We start from the raw sequence: 15,160 nt of genomic DNA, 5'->3' as shown, positions 1-15,160 counted from the left end.
CACAGCGCCCTCTCAAAACAAAACGCACATGTCAACAAAAACATAGAAATATCGGATTATGTAATCCTTCGTTCCGATAAAATGACGATAGAAATTGTAATTTGTAATTGATTTGGAAGTAATCGATATATTGTAAAATTAAATAGTATGGCGACCAAAAAATTACGAGAAATTGTAGCAAAACAGGTAAGAACACAGTCGTTTTCAAGCAAGTTAAAGGCTAGGCCCATGAATTACAAGATCAATGAAGCGTGACAATATTTTAACCAAGGTACACGGAATATTTTCGGTGTACAATCATATCTCCGAGGATATCCAGTGGTAGCCTAGGATAATTGAATCTACCGGTACCCAATTTGCGACACATTCTGTATGTGTAATTTTGATTAAATGATAATAAATGAAAACAAAATTATATTTATGTATGTATAAAATATATTATTTAATTTTTATATAATAAAATTATATATTTATTGAATAATTCATGTTGAAATTGTATTTGCAGGTTTCCATGGCAATAGGTTTGACAGAAGAGCAAATTCTACCACTGATTAATTTTCCTCAACTTATGTTAAAGAAAAGGTGAAGTTACAAACTAGTATTTTTCAGTTGAAAATTAAGTATCAAATCCCTTCTTTTAGTTTTATACACTTTACCACGAAACGAATAAGGACAAAAATAATAAACAGCAAACCCTGAGAACATCCTAATTAAGGGGCCACTTTGTTTGATCCCCTAAATAGTAGTTCTACTGTGCATATGTAACTTTAATACTAAATAAATAATAATTTGGTACTTAATTTTGTTGTTAGATGTGGAGGTGAATTAAGTGTGTCTGTCAAGTCCTTAAGTGATCTTCAGAATCCGGGTCAAATACTCTCAGACCCTGAACTCATAAAATATGCTGGAAAGGTTGCTGCTAAGGTAAAGACAACTCAAAATTGAATTTCCTTTTATTTCTTACCAAAACAAATCAGATAAAATCATTGTAGTTTATTTTTCAGATAACACATCCAGGACAGTACATTAAGAATATTTCTATAGATTCAACTCACATCAGTTTCAAGATAAAGCCATCCAGATTTGTTGAGGTAAGAAATAAAAGAGCTTATATTTTGTAGACTTTTCATCTTCTCACTACTAAACTTACTATAAGTGGACACATTCCATGATTTACTTTTGTTGTTAGTATGTTTTAGGAGAAATAAACTCAGCTGGCCAGCAGTATGGCGTTCCAAGATCCAATGAGCCAAAGAAAAAAGTTATAATTGAGTACAGGTTGGTGCATGAATTTTCTTTAAACAAATGAATACCAATTTAGTTTATTATTAAACAGTCTATTTTAAGTAAAATTTTTTCTTACATTCAGTTCTCCAAATATTGCAAAACCATTTCATGCTGGTCATCTGCGGTCAACCGTTATAGGTCAATTTTTAACAAATTTGCATAAATTGCTTGGACACCAGGTGACCAGTATCAACTACCTAGGTGACTGGGGAACCCAGTTTGGTATCTTAGCAGCAGGATTGAAGAAACAAAACCAAACTGTATTTTCAACAAGAACATTATTTGACGTTTATGTAGCAGCTAACAGTGAAGCTGAAGTGAACTCAGAGTTCAAAATGAAGGCAAGAGAAATCTTTAGAAAAATGGAAGATGGCGATGAAGAAATATTAAGTTTGTGGCATGAAATTCGTGATCAAAGTGTTTCTGATTACTCACACACGTACAAGGTAAAAATGACAAGCAGATGATAAATGTCTTCCAACTATACCTTTTTTTCTATAAATTTTATTAAATATTCTTTTTTCCTTCTGTTAAAGCGTTTAGGAATAAAATTTGATGAATATTCTGGGGAATCTATGTACAGACAATCAGCTCAAGATCTTACGAATCAACTCAAAGAAACAAATCTACTTCAGAAAGCCACGTAAGTACATCACAGAGTTTGTTGGTTTGTTTGTTGGTTTGCAAAATGGTTGCAAGAAGTTAGAAAATACAAATAATTGTCTTACTTTCTTTTAATAACAGAAATGGAACTGACATAATTGACCTTTCACTTGATGGATCCATGTCAAAGTTTGTGACCCTTGCTCGTAGCGATGGCACATCACTGTACATTACTCGTGATCTAGCTGCAGCGATCGAGCGATTCAAGCGTTACAAGTTTGACAACATGTATTATGTAGTAGATAAAAGCCAGGCAGATCACTTTTCTGGGTTGTTCCAGACTCTTAGTAAGATTGGCCATGATTGGTCAGATAGGTATGCTATCACATCCCAAAAGATTTTGGTCAGGATAAATAATAAAATGTAATCACTAAAGCTGAGAATGTGTTCTAAGATGCTCCCCAATTGAAGTATTTAATACAGCACTGATTTAATATTTGCAATGAAATCAATTGTAAATTATATGTATAGCATGGTAGATCTCGAGTACACCAGCAGTGAAGTCAACTGATACTAAGTATCTGTGAATGACAGCCATGTGTCTGCAGTACAAGATGGCTACAAGAACAGTAACTGCAACAACAATAAGAATTTTTTTTCTTTTTTCTGGAAGGTGCCATCATGTTTCATTTGGACGCGTCCTCGGCATGAGCACTCGGAAAGGCAATGTAGTTTTTTTGGAAGATATTATAGAAGAGGCTAAGTTACATATGCTACAAAACATGAGAGCCTCTAAAAGTAAGAAATTTAAATGATATAAATTATTTTTAAGTGTTTACTCAAAACAAAATTCTGTTTTTAATCTGTACTTTTTTTCTGAAAGTATAATCAATCTCAAAACCAAATTCTAGTTCAACAATTTATAATCATTCTCAAGAGTACGATTAATAAACAATTTATTTAATATTTTAGCCACAAAGAAATTTGAAAGTGAAGATGATGAGGAACACGTTGCTGAAACACTTGGCGTTTCTGCTATTATAGTTCAAGATTTGAAATCTAGATTGACATCAGATTACAGGTTTGAATGGGATAGAGCATTACAAGCCAAAGGAAACACTGGTGTATTTCTGCAGTATACTCATGCAAGACTAAGTAGGTATGTCACATGATCAGTGTAGGTATGTCACATGATTAGTAGGTATGTCACATGATCAGACCTTCCAACAGAAAATCAAAGAGTTTCTAAACAAATTTATCACTTCATGTTTGTTTACAAATCTTCATTTTGATTTTCAATATCTTACTTCTGTAGTATTTGTAGAAAGAGTGGTGTGTCTTTAAATCTAGATGCTGATACTAATTTACTCCTGGAAGAAGAGGCTATTAAACTTGTACATCATCTTGCTCTGTTTGAGGGAGCAATCCAAACAGCATACACTGAAAATGAAGCAAGTCATATTGTTAATTACCTTTTTACACTTTGGTAAGTTGCCAATTACAATCTTATTTCTTTGGATGTTTGTTTTATTACTTACCCTTTTTGATGGCTCAAATGTGAATTTTCATTTTTCTGTTTTAGCCACCTGATCTCAATAGCCAACAAAGTATTACGAGTTAAAGGAACTCCCAGAGACCTTGCAGAGGTAAGGGACAATATAGCACAAACACTGTGTTACTTATTTCCATGTTTTCTACTATGAAATAACCTGCATTGTTAAAAATAAATATTTACAATTTTAAAATTAAAGACTCCATGACCATGTTTCATATTCTTTGTTTCCATAAACATAAGTTTTCTATAATTTTCATTTACAGGCTAGGTTGCTCCTCTTCAACCATTCTCAGGGTATTCTTAGTACCGGTATGAAAGTACTCGGCTTAAGACCACTCCAAAAGATGTAGGAATATACCATACATTCAAACAACCAACCTTATTTTATTTACACAATGTTGGTCCTTAACTATAAAATTATGGATATACAGGTAATAAATATTAGGTCTAAGCATTACCCTAGTTTCCATTCATTTATTTAGTGAAATGCAACAAAACTACACAAACAAATTACGATATTTTTTACATTGGTTCGGGAAGTCACTTAAACATCTGTACATTTCCTTAAAATTGCATACATAGTCTCTAAAATAGTGGATATAGATATGACGTCACCATGTCCATATATGGTCACATCACATTTTGTTGTCACATAAAGTGTAGAGTGCTTTAGTTACAAACTCATTCAACAAATTTATTTTTCCATAACATTTTTATAATGTTGGAATATCTCTTTCTATTAGATTTTCGTACTTAAGGTCTGATAATCAATTTTATAATATATAGATCATGGTATAAAAATAATGACTTAATTTACACAAATTATAGTTACAGAAAAACTGCATCATCATCTAACTTTTAGAGTAGAACATCTATTAACATGACACTTTCACAATCCAAGCATCGAGGTACAAAATCTAATTTTATACCTCTATAATCCAAGTGATTCCTTAATACTATTGATGGCCCCTCGATTGTGGTTGGCCCCTCGATTGTGGTTGGCCCCTCGATAGTGGTTGGCCCCTCGATAGTGGTTGGCCCCTCGTTAGTGGTTGGCCCCTCGATAGTGGTTGGCCCCTCGATAGTGGTTGGCCCCTCGATAGTGGTTGGCCCCTCGATAGTGGTTGGCCCCTCCAAGCATCGAGGTACAAAATCTAATTTTATACCTCTATAATCCAAGTGATTCCTTAATACTATTGATGGCCCCTCGATTGTGGTTGGCCCCTCGATTGTGGTTGGCCCCTCGATTGTGGTTGGCCCCTCGATAGTGGTTGGCCCCTCGATAGTGGTTGGCCCCTCGTTAGTGGTTGGCCCCTCGATAGTGGTTGGCCCCTCGATAGTGGTTGGCCCCTCGATAGTGGTTGGCCCCTCGATAGTGGTTGGCCCCTCGATAGTGGTTGGCCCCTCGATAGTGGTTGGCCCCTCGATAGTGATTGGTCCCTCGATAGTGGTTGGTCCCTCGATAGTGTTAAATCATATATTGCCTTTCATTTCGTGTGTCACCAGAATAGTGGTGTCCCAAAAAAGATTGTGTTTTACTGTACTGCATATATATATTAAATCCTTTAAAAAAAAAAATCTGTATTAACAAATAAATGAACCCAACAGAACTTAGCTTAGTTAAATAATTAATACTGAGGTTATCGTCTGTCATGACGGGATTAGGCCATATATATACATATATATTTAACTATAGTTTGGTAAAGCACTTAATGAACAAAGTGGCAACTTAATTCTGTTATTGTGTTATACACTGTACTATATCTTCAATAACAAAATCTACAAAATGCATTTACTTTTAAAAATGTCTGGATATTTAAAGAATCCACCGTCTTGTGATGTTGCAACTAATTAACCTCCACCCCCTGCTACGTACTCATAGTAATAATAACCATAATAACTTGTACTAAATACATCATCATTATTAGCCTTCGTCTCGCTGTTGATTTCACATTTTCCCGTAGATGTTTCGTAGTTGACAGACTGGCATCCACTCGATGACGTACAATGCTTTATACACTCTATCTTGCTGCGCACTTGTTTTATTTTATACGCTTTGTTTATAAGTGCGCTGTCTGGAAACGGTGTCAGATCTGATGTACTATACGATGTATCTTTAATTTTAAATTAAATGTTATATAGTTATTTCCATCCAAAAACAAATTGCATGACATCCAAAGCTTGGTTCCCACTAGGACGCAACGCAAGAACTAGTTTCTTAAGCTTGGTTCCCACTAGGACGCAACGCAAGAACTAGTTTCTTAAGCTTGGTTCCCACTAGGACGCAACGCAAGAACTAGTTTCTTAAGCTTGGTTCCCACTAGGACGCAACGCAAGGAAGTAAGCGCAACGCAACCGAATTGACCAATCCAAGCGACAGTTCGGATAATCCATCGTTTGTGATTGGTCAAATTACTTACGTTGCTTAGGGCGTTGTGTCCTAGTGGAAACCAAGCTTTAGACTGCATTTCGACTTCATACGTTAATACTTCAACTCGAAACAAACAAAATCGAAACGTCGACTGGCGGACTAACATAAAAAGACAATAACTACAGACTTTGAGAAAGTCTACGCAAAGACGTCGTAAGCGCGACCCAAAAATTTGACCAATCAAAAGCCCGATAGATTATTCAAATTGTCGCTTGTCATTAGTATTTGCTTACGTCATTGTGTTGCGTCATAGTGGGAATGGAACCAACAAGCATAACAAGTAACATACCATTCTATAAAAATCAATATGAATTAGAAATAGGTTGATACGAATACGAATACGAATACGAATACGAATAGAACTTTATTGCAATCAAACGAAAGATTGAAGTTTAACAAAAGCGTTTCACTCAGAAAAATAAAATGCAATATACAAATATAAAAGACATTCAGAAATGTAGAACATACAATCAAAAAATTAAAACAAAATTACAATTAAAAATCACTTATTATAAAAACAATAAATATAAAATTCAAATTGTTAAAGACATAGGCCTGCAGGATAAAAATTAAAAAGTATTAAAAATGTTTACAAATTTAAAAAATGTTAAAAACTTCAAAAATTTTCAATAATATTTACACACAAAGGTACGGAAGGTCGCGGAAACATAACACAAAATGTTTACCATTTTTGGAATAATCCGTGATTAATAATAAACGTTTTTGAACGGTTAGTTTTAACTCTAGGGATACAGAACTCACGGAGTCTTCTAAGATTATAAGCAGCAGAAGGAGCCTCCGGTAACAAATGATTCAATCTGTGACTGGGGTCTTTGATTTTAACAAAAAAATCCTTGCACAGTCGAACACGGCGGTCTTCTAAGGTAGAAAAACCAAGGAAGCTGCGGGCATCGGAATAAGTAGCATGCGGAAAATAAATTTAAAGGCCCTTCACTGAATTTGTTCAAGTTGTTGATTCTGTTGCTTCGTAATATTTGATCCCCAAACTGGGGCCGCATATTCTAATATTGGTCTAATGATACTAGAATGATGTGTAGAAATGGCTACCAGGCCAATGAGACAAAACTCAACCATCCGCCTAATACCACCAATCATATAATATTAAATAAACGTAAATAAATTATGCTTTTGAATCTTTGCTTACCTAATGTTGCGCAGTTATACTCATAATACCATGGTACGCATGTGCAAATGTAACCGTTAAGCTCGTCAGTACATGTCCCACCATTCAGACACGGACTAGAAGCGCATTCGTCGATATCTACAAGATTAAATTACATGTATACAAATTTAAAGAGCCTATCGAAAAAAGAAACAAAAGCAAAGCTATTCTAAGTGAGAATAGAAGACACCTATAGAGACATTATAACCGGTAAAAGCATATATTATATAACACTTAAATAAATTCCTGTCATTTGATTATTGGACGATTGTGTGTCACATGGCGTGCAATAGTACGCACTATTGAACGGTCGTTCAATAGTACTTTTGAAAGTATACTATACAATACTATTGTTTATTAATATAACGACACGATTAAAGTACATAGGAAGAACTAAAAATACCTATTTCGCAGTGTGTTCCACTATACCCTTGTACGCATGTGCATGTGTACTGGTTGAGGTCATCTACGCACGTAGCTCCGTTTACACAAGGAGCCGACGCGCACTCATCAACATCTGAAGAAAACAAATTTATAGTTAAAGAACTGAAATTCATCGATTGTAAAAGTTGATGAATTAATGAATTTACAAATATTATGAAATACATTCATAGATATACCTCATACAATAGTCTTTAAACCTATCGGACAATCACTGGTTCATTGTAATTTTATCAAATTTGAATCTATCATATTACTTGTTTCACAATGTGTTCCGACTGAGCCTGCAACACAGCTACACGTGTATCGGTTTACACCATCATTACAAGCTCCTCCATGTTGACAAGGACTCGATGCGCATTCGTCTATATCTGGTGAATAATGTGATGGATGATGGTATTAATTTTTCGTGCCTATTCTACATATTAATTTGTTTATTAAATAGGGGAAAAACATCACAAATTTGACTGGATCGTAAATTGCACAGACGCATGCGTTCAATAAATGGCACGGCCTTTGTACACGGATGATTTTGAAAATTTGCGCTCAATTGGCAGGGATTTTCTATGCACGCGTTCAAAATGACACGGTTTTTGTACGCACGCGTTCAAAATGACACGGCTTTTAAAGGCACGCGCTCAATAAATGACACTGCTTTTAAATGCACGCGCTCAATAAATGACACGGCTTTTTGACGCACGCGTTCAATAAATGGTACGGCTTTTCTACGTGCCCCCTCTACTTTTGTTTATGCCGAATTATATAATTACTGTATTGGATATCAACACAATAATAATCATAGTAATAATGTTCGATTATAAAAAAAATTATTGACTGGATTGCGGTTCTCGGCTAATAATAGATATTTGACGTTTTCGCAAACGATCTTCTATAATCAGCCAATAAGCCTCGATTTATTTCTATGCATATAGGCATATTAGCGGTCGATATACTATACGCTCAGGAGACATTGAAAAAGAAATGATAATTGTCTGCAAACCCGTGGCAATTCCGCCACAGTGTAACATTCACGTTACCTACGACTGTGTATAACACCCCACCCCCACTCTCCTTTGAATAGGCCCACAGTGGGCGTATTTTGAAGAACACGTACAGCTTTGGCAGGTCGTCTACAATTACTTTATTTACATTTAGTTGGCTACAGAAAAAAACAGGAATGTACGATTTTTAAAAGTGTATATTGGTAAAATACTTACTAGTTTCACAGTTGGTACCAGAGTAGCCAGCTACACAAGAGCAAGTGTATGTTCCTACGCCATCTGTACACGCACCGCCATTTTGGCATGGTGACAGATAACTGCAGTGATCAATATCTGGAATTGTTTAAAAATTACACAATAAACAGGAACATTTGGTGGGGATATTAACGGGATATTTGATGGTAGTGGGAATGTTTAATTTTAAGTGTTAGTGTTGACAGATTTGTTTAAATATCGTATTTACATATATTGACAGCATGCATGGTGACAGATAAGTGCAGTGGTCAATATCTGAAAATGTTTAAATTAAATGTTTAAAAAGTACACAATAAACAAAAACATTTGATGAGGATATTACGGTATATTTGATTGTTTAGTGGGACATTTTTAACGTTAAAGTGTTATGACAGATTTTGTTTAATATCGTATTTTCATATACTGAATATTGGTAAAATAAAAGACGAATGATTTTAATTATTAATATGCACTTATATATTTAAACATTACAATAACACAAATATGTAAGCATAATAATTATGAATGAATTTAAAAGCTTACAAGCCACACGTTTTGCATTTTTAATATATTAAAGTTAAATGTACTTTTAAAAAAAAGAGTTAATATACTTTGTTTTCGCGCCGCAGTTGTAGCCAGCTATGTTCCAAGAGGACATACTCATTCAGAAGCTATACCAAGCGGTAGCTATAGTTCTAGAGACTTACGTTTTTGATAATTTGTAAAACTGTTACGTCAACAAGCGAGCGGCGTTTTTTTCTCGAATAAACGCCCCTGCCACATGCATTAATAACACTGTTTTTCACAATAAGTACATCAATTTTATTATTTTTATGACTTATTTCTAAGTAACATTATGCCTCAATAATCCACAGTAGACCATGGAAAACCGTAAATAGACTAAAGACAAAGTTAGGGAAAGTGTTGTATGTTGTATAACTTCTACAATTTTAGAATTTCAATGATTATACCTTTTTCGTTTCGAAAATAGTGGCAGGTTGGGTTAGTAACATTACACATAAATATTAATTCTTAAATAATGAACTTTTACAATGTTCTCTTCTGGTGTCTGTCAGTACAGTTATAACAATTACAATATATGTTGATGAAACTACCGCCTTTTTACTTCAACACGAACATCCTCAGTATTTCTACTAACTATACTTTTGGTCCACACTTTGTTAACTATAGGAAATACGTTAGTTTATCTTTACTCCGTATATATATTAATTATATATAATTATATTTAACTAAAAAAATGTTAACACGCTTACCACAGGTAACCCCCACATCCTCTCCATGACCGCAGTTATTATTTCCCCATCCTGGTGTAGAGCAGTACCAGAGGGCACTCTCATGACCAGCACAATTGACATCATCTAACCAAATAGGACCACCCCCAGCGCCAAAATATGCAGAACTCCACACATGCGAAGCTCCAACGTAACCCATCGAGCGACACGCAACGTTCGCGTCGTTCATGTCAAATGCATCGTCGCATACAGTTCCCCATTCCCATCTATCTTCACAAAAAAGCCAGCATCCAGATGTGTACCACCATATCTCCAGCCGTCCCTCATAATAGTAATTGCCACCCGACATCGTTATGCTCTCTATAACACAATCAACATAACCATCAGTGAAGAAGACCTTTACAAGAATAATAAGCTCTGTCTGCACTATCAAACTTTATGTGACAAAATGCAAAATTTAGGCCTAAAGTTGAGAAATAATTTTGAAAGTTTGTTATGTTATCTAAGGATCAGCTTTACACCTCAAGTATGAGGTGCCCAAATATGGTAGTGAGCTGCTTAAATATGGTAGTGATATGACATCATCAAGTCCATATAGGCCTATGGACACATCACATTTATTTGTCACATAAAGTTTGATAGTGTAGACAGAGCTTAATACCAAAGCAAACAAGAGCTCAATTTCTCTATCGATGTCCGATTACCATTTCAGTCAATTTCAGTACAGGTTCACTAATGTTTAATATACATGTTTTATTCAGTATTACATTCACCTTATTACACCAATAATGTTATATAATGTGTGCAAGAATCAAACACAGCGAGGAGGCATTGACAGAGAACTTAGTCCAACTAGTCACTGGTCTAATATAATAGTCAGGATTAAGGATCCGATACGACGATACGAGTAAAGTTTATTGCAATCTACAATAAAGCACTTTAAAAAACACAAAACTTGAAATATATAAACATTGTACGTATAAAAATATATGTTGATATAAAGTTTGCGGTACACCACGTATATTAATTAGTTCTGAAAAGAACTGGTGAGTTTCTTTAACTTAACAGTTCTTTTCAGAACTAATATACGTGGTGTGCCGCAAACTTTATATATCAACAGTTGATTTCGCCATGCAAACCTTACAATATATATAAAAATATAGGTAAAAAATATATCTCTTCAACATAATTAATATAAAAATACATGTTATTTACAAATGCGGGACATCAAAAAAGAAAACGACACAATAAAGGAGTTAGTTCAGGGCACCTCGGCCCATATTGAATAACAAAGACAATTAATTTAAATACAATATAAATAATATAAAACTTACGTGAGTTAGTAGACCCGATACAGACGAGAACTAAAATACCAAAACCTAATATATCAGTCATTTTTAATGATTGTATTACAACATCTCGAAGACTGAAGAAGAAGCTCTAACAAGTGTCGTACCTTCGAAAGCAAATTGCGTAATGGTAATCGTTATATTCAATCGAACCTGTCAATGGTTGTCTTACGCTTTTGTTTTATTATATCGATAAATTATCACAACATTGATTACCTTACCTCAACTAAAAGTAATTTCGAGGTGCCTTATATAAGCAATATTCACGAAAGCGGAAGATCAACCTATATTAGTTTTTCATGTTATCGAACTCTTTGTGCTTTTGGAATGTTAAGAAAAAAACTGAGATGATGCCCGACTGTTTTATATAACAGGATCCCAAAATTACTGCGGAATTGCACACCCTCACTAAATGTTCACCTCAGTTTAGGGTTGGTCAGAGCATGGAGGTTTTTTACCTCCATGGTTAGAGGGTGAGCCAGATGAATAGTACTCAAAACCGGACAATAGATATGTTCGAAGTAGGTGCGGAGTGAAAACTATTTATAAGTATGTTGGTGGTAACACCGATGCACATGGCTCCACAAACATCGGATAGTTTACATCATTTTACATCGAATATCAATGGTAATCGACAAACATGAGTAACTGAATAGGTTATATTCACTAGAATGAATCGATTTTATGTTATTAATTGATTCATGGAGATAAAGTGTGAGATTAGGTGTGAATGCATTATATAGACTAATTGTAATAAGAGAGTCTATTGTTGAAAATGTAGGGTAGGGGTTGATAGTTGTTTTGCCTTTATACTTTTCTGTATGTAAATTAATTACCGGTAATTGTTATACTTATAGTGTTATTGTGAAGGATGCACCTTTGTGCTAAGTGTGCCACCGATCTAAAAGATTCCAAATAAATAAATAAATGTATATGTGGCCTATATATACACAAAACACTAGTCTTATTACGTGTGGGGTATGTCTTCAAATTAAGAATGATGATGGTTGAAAGAACTTCTAAAATTTTGAAATTACCTAGCATTGCACACTGTTCAACTAACTAAAGAATAGGCCTACTCCTGGCCTGGACATATCTACTGAAAATTGTAAAAAAATTATAAAGTTCTTATTGTCCAGACTTAATTATTGAACAAAATAGAGTAACAAAAACATTGACCTGTGATTCTTCTTTATAACTCTGTTCAGTATAATAAACCTATTTTTTTATTTGGAAAGTGCAACATTTCATTAGATTTTAGTGATCGACAAGGGCCTATAGGCCTACTCACGTACTGTACTATAAATGGCCACGCGGACTACAGCGAACTGGAGGAGTATTTCTTATGGATAGTTCGAGTTAATATGCAAATAATTTGTGTCACCTGTAGGAAGGCCCCTACTATAATTATAATTATTTTAATTATAGGCTAATTGTAACTTACAACTTCGAAGAGAATTCAAAACCGTATAAATGTAGTCATAACATATGCCTAAATTATTTTATAATTTTTCCGTGTATTTTAAATAAATCATCTGACATAAATTTGAAATAAAACGAATGAAACGAGATCAACTCCACATTATCTATTCGTACGGCCGCTCGTTTCATTGTATTTTTTCACACGGTGGCCGTACAAATAACCATTGCCTGACGTTTTTTGTTGTTGTGTAGTCTGCTTTTTTATCGAACAAAATTATAGAAAAGAAAAATGGAAAAAACAGATTCATCCCAATCTGATGAACTAGGAGATTGGGAAGACATGCTAGATAGTGGGGTTTGTAATATACTATATGTTAAATATGTTTCACTAGTTAGCTAAAATCTCGATCATGTCAAACTAGGGCTAGCCTAGGCCTAGGCCTACTAGGCTAGGAGGGCAGGCCTAGCTAGCTAGAGGGACCTAGCCTAGCTAGGCATAGCCTACAGATAAATGAATACTTCCTAGCTTAGATAGGCCCAGGCTAGCCTAGCCTGTTGGACCTGTTGTGCTACCTAGGCCTAGAGCAAGTAGCTGAATAAGTAGCTAGCTAGCCTAGGGCTAGGCCTAGAGTTGGTACAGTGGATGTACAGTAACCTACCGAGTAGTATTTACAGGAATACAGCCAGTACTTGAACTACTACTGGCTAGTTACTATACTAGGCTAGTAAATACCTAGGCCTATGGCATGGAAAATACATTTTTAAAATTTTAATTGTGCTCGATATATAGACCTATTTTTATTTGTTTTTACAGGAACTTGATAAAAGATTGAAAGATGAAGATAAGATATTTAATAAAAGAACACAGTAAGTTTACTTTTTACATAAACAATCATCTGTTGCACAATTTACTCATACTGACTGCATTTACTCACTGCACAAAGAAAAATAGATTTATTTTGTCAGTAGGCCTAGCCTAGTAATTTTTCTCTTAAGTAAACAATATTAATATTTAACATAATTTAATTCATTTTTATTTATGAATCAGGCAAGAAAAAATAAGAGAAAAGGTTGTCCTTCAAGAAGATAGCCAGCGAACAGCTTATCATCCGCAACTAAGGATATTGAAACGGGATAATCCAAATTCTGATAGAGTAGTACAAGATGATGTCAAAACCAAGGTAATCAATGTTAAAGTTCAGTGTAATACCTGTAAACCTACTCAAGAATTAAAGTTCATTTTCTGAGCAATGCATATTTAATTATTCATATACTTTTAGATACTACCAAAGACATTTGCACAAAGGGAGGCAGAATACTTAGAAGCAAGACAAAGGATAATGGGTGATCAAAAAGAAGAAGGTGTTACAGATTCTGCCCTACCAGTGGCCTCGATATCTGTGACGGAGAAGAATATAATAAGACAGCCAAAGGGACCACAGGAAGGTAGTGGATTTATGCTACAAAGATAACACCAAACAACACTATAGAAAATGTGTACTTTATTTATGATATTGAAGCATGTCACTTCAACCCTAGAATCTAAATTGACATGCATTGATGCAAACCTGCGTTTGATGCACACAACATGCAGATAACCAAGGTTATTAACATGTGGAGGACGCGTGCGCCAGAGCGGGGAAAGATTTATTAAAACGTGAAAGACGAACATGTCCAAGCAGGGGAAGATGTCTGAGTAGCGGAAGATTGGTGATTGGTTGTTGATGGCATTCATCTATTAAAACAAATGTGAAAGATAACCATAGCACTAACAAATGCCCAGGAACAAGTATGGGACCTATGCCTAGGAGATGTGGGGCCCATGCCTGGGAGATGCGAGACCCATGCCTGGGAGATGCGGGACCCATGCTCAAGAGTAACAAATGAAGTCACCAGAATGATACTCCGTCCTATAACAGATCCATGTGATACCCAATAGTATCAGCAGAATACTGTAACTTACAGGTAATAACGTTTATTTAGCCTGCATGCTGTAAGAAATGTGGTGCTTACAGATCAGTTGCCTTTCTTATTGGAAATTTGGTGTTACTAACTTCCTATTATGCGTACTGTATTTTAATACTTTTTATGTCCACAGGGTAGGTAGTAACTAAAGAAATATTGTTCCTATCTTTACTGTGTTATAAAAATACAGACGAATCCTGCGTTGGTGAAATGTATCGATGCTGACCTATTTTAACATATTGATTTAATAGCATACAACAAGTTTTAACATTTATTTGTTGCAAAATGTCGTCATTACAAGGTGCAATGTTAAACAAGATACTTTTTCCACAATACAGCCATTTCCTAATATTGACTAATTTTTAATGGAGTTTTAAATAAGAAAAATATGGATTATACAGTAATAAATTTCTTATTATATTGTTACATTTTATGT

At 34.7% G+C, this 15,160-nt stretch overlaps 3 protein-coding genes across 3 annotated transcripts; 2 read left to right on the top strand and 1 right to left on the bottom strand.

Moving 5' to 3' along the window:
- The first annotated feature begins 35 nt into the window (after window positions 1-35).
- Window positions 36-3,875, top strand: LOC144849078 (putative arginine--tRNA ligase, mitochondrial). Its single transcript, XM_078706066.1, has 13 exons — window positions 36-186; window positions 506-582; window positions 813-924; window positions 1,005-1,091; window positions 1,190-1,278; window positions 1,370-1,733; window positions 1,824-1,930; window positions 2,032-2,265; window positions 2,564-2,688; window positions 2,863-3,049; window positions 3,206-3,376; window positions 3,473-3,536; window positions 3,709-3,875. The coding sequence occupies exons 1-13, from the start codon at window positions 148-150 to the stop codon at window positions 3,793-3,795; spliced, it is 1,743 nt and encodes a 580-aa protein (XP_078562192.1). The 5' UTR covers window positions 36-147; the 3' UTR covers window positions 3,796-3,875.
- A 925-nt stretch (window positions 3,876-4,800) lies between these two features.
- Window positions 4,801-11,479, bottom strand: LOC144849084 (uncharacterized). Its single transcript, XM_078706076.1, has 7 exons — window positions 11,323-11,479; window positions 10,010-10,348; window positions 8,718-8,834; window positions 7,758-7,871; window positions 7,463-7,576; window positions 7,042-7,158; window positions 4,801-5,559 (listed from the first exon to the last, which is right to left on the bottom strand). The coding sequence occupies exons 1-7, from the start codon at window positions 11,381-11,383 to the stop codon at window positions 5,297-5,299; spliced, it is 1,125 nt and encodes a 374-aa protein (XP_078562202.1). The 5' UTR covers window positions 11,384-11,479; the 3' UTR covers window positions 4,801-5,296.
- Window positions 11,480-12,975: 1,496 nt separating this feature from the next.
- Window positions 12,976-15,150, top strand: LOC144849101 (SUZ RNA-binding domain-containing-like). Its single transcript, XM_078706099.1, has 5 exons — window positions 12,976-13,114; window positions 13,574-13,626; window positions 13,808-13,940; window positions 14,040-14,205; window positions 14,299-15,150. The coding sequence occupies exons 1-5, from the start codon at window positions 13,049-13,051 to the stop codon at window positions 14,355-14,357; spliced, it is 477 nt and encodes a 158-aa protein (XP_078562225.1). The 5' UTR covers window positions 12,976-13,048; the 3' UTR covers window positions 14,358-15,150.
- Window positions 15,151-15,160: the final 10 nt, after the last annotated feature.

This window comes from Antedon bifida, chromosome 7 (genome assembly GCF_963402885.1).
Source record: "Antedon bifida chromosome 7, ecAntBifi1.1, whole genome shotgun sequence".
In the NCBI taxonomy this organism is placed as follows: domain Eukaryota; kingdom Metazoa; phylum Echinodermata; class Crinoidea; order Comatulida; family Antedonidae; genus Antedon; species Antedon bifida.
This window is presented reverse-complemented; position numbering and strand designations above follow the sequence as displayed.

Bases quoted from the DNA above. Each gene is read 5' to 3' on its own strand.
- LOC144849078 (XM_078706066.1), top strand. From the start codon at position 148: ATGGCGACCAAAAAATTACGAGAAATTGTAGCAAAACAG. The intron at 1,734-1,823 runs GTAAAAATGACA...CTTCTGTTAAAG, and splicing joins ATTACTCACACACGTACAAG to CGTTTAGGAATAAAATTTGA. The intron at 2,689-2,862 runs GTAAGAAATTTA...TTAATATTTTAG, and splicing joins AAACATGAGAGCCTCTAAAA to CCACAAAGAAATTTGAAAGT.
- LOC144849084 (XM_078706076.1), bottom strand. From the start codon at position 11,383: ATGACTGATATATTAGGTTTTGGTATTTTAGTTCTCGTCTGTATCGGG. The intron at 7,872-8,717 runs GTAAGTATTTTA...ATTATTCACCAG, and splicing joins TGGTACCAACTGTGAAACTA to ATATAGACGAATGCGCATCG. The intron at 7,159-7,462 runs GTATTTTTAGTT...TTAATCTTGTAG, and splicing joins TGGAACACACTGCGAAATAG to ATATCGACGAATGCGCTTCT.
- LOC144849101 (XM_078706099.1), top strand. From the start codon at position 13,049: ATGGAAAAAACAGATTCATCCCAATCTGATGAACTAGGAGATTGGGAA. The intron at 13,115-13,573 runs GTTTGTAATATA...TTGTTTTTACAG, and splicing joins AAGACATGCTAGATAGTGGG to GAACTTGATAAAAGATTGAA. The intron at 14,206-14,298 runs GTAGTGGATTTA...CTTCAACCCTAG, and splicing joins GCCAAAGGGACCACAGGAAG to AATCTAAATTGACATGCATT.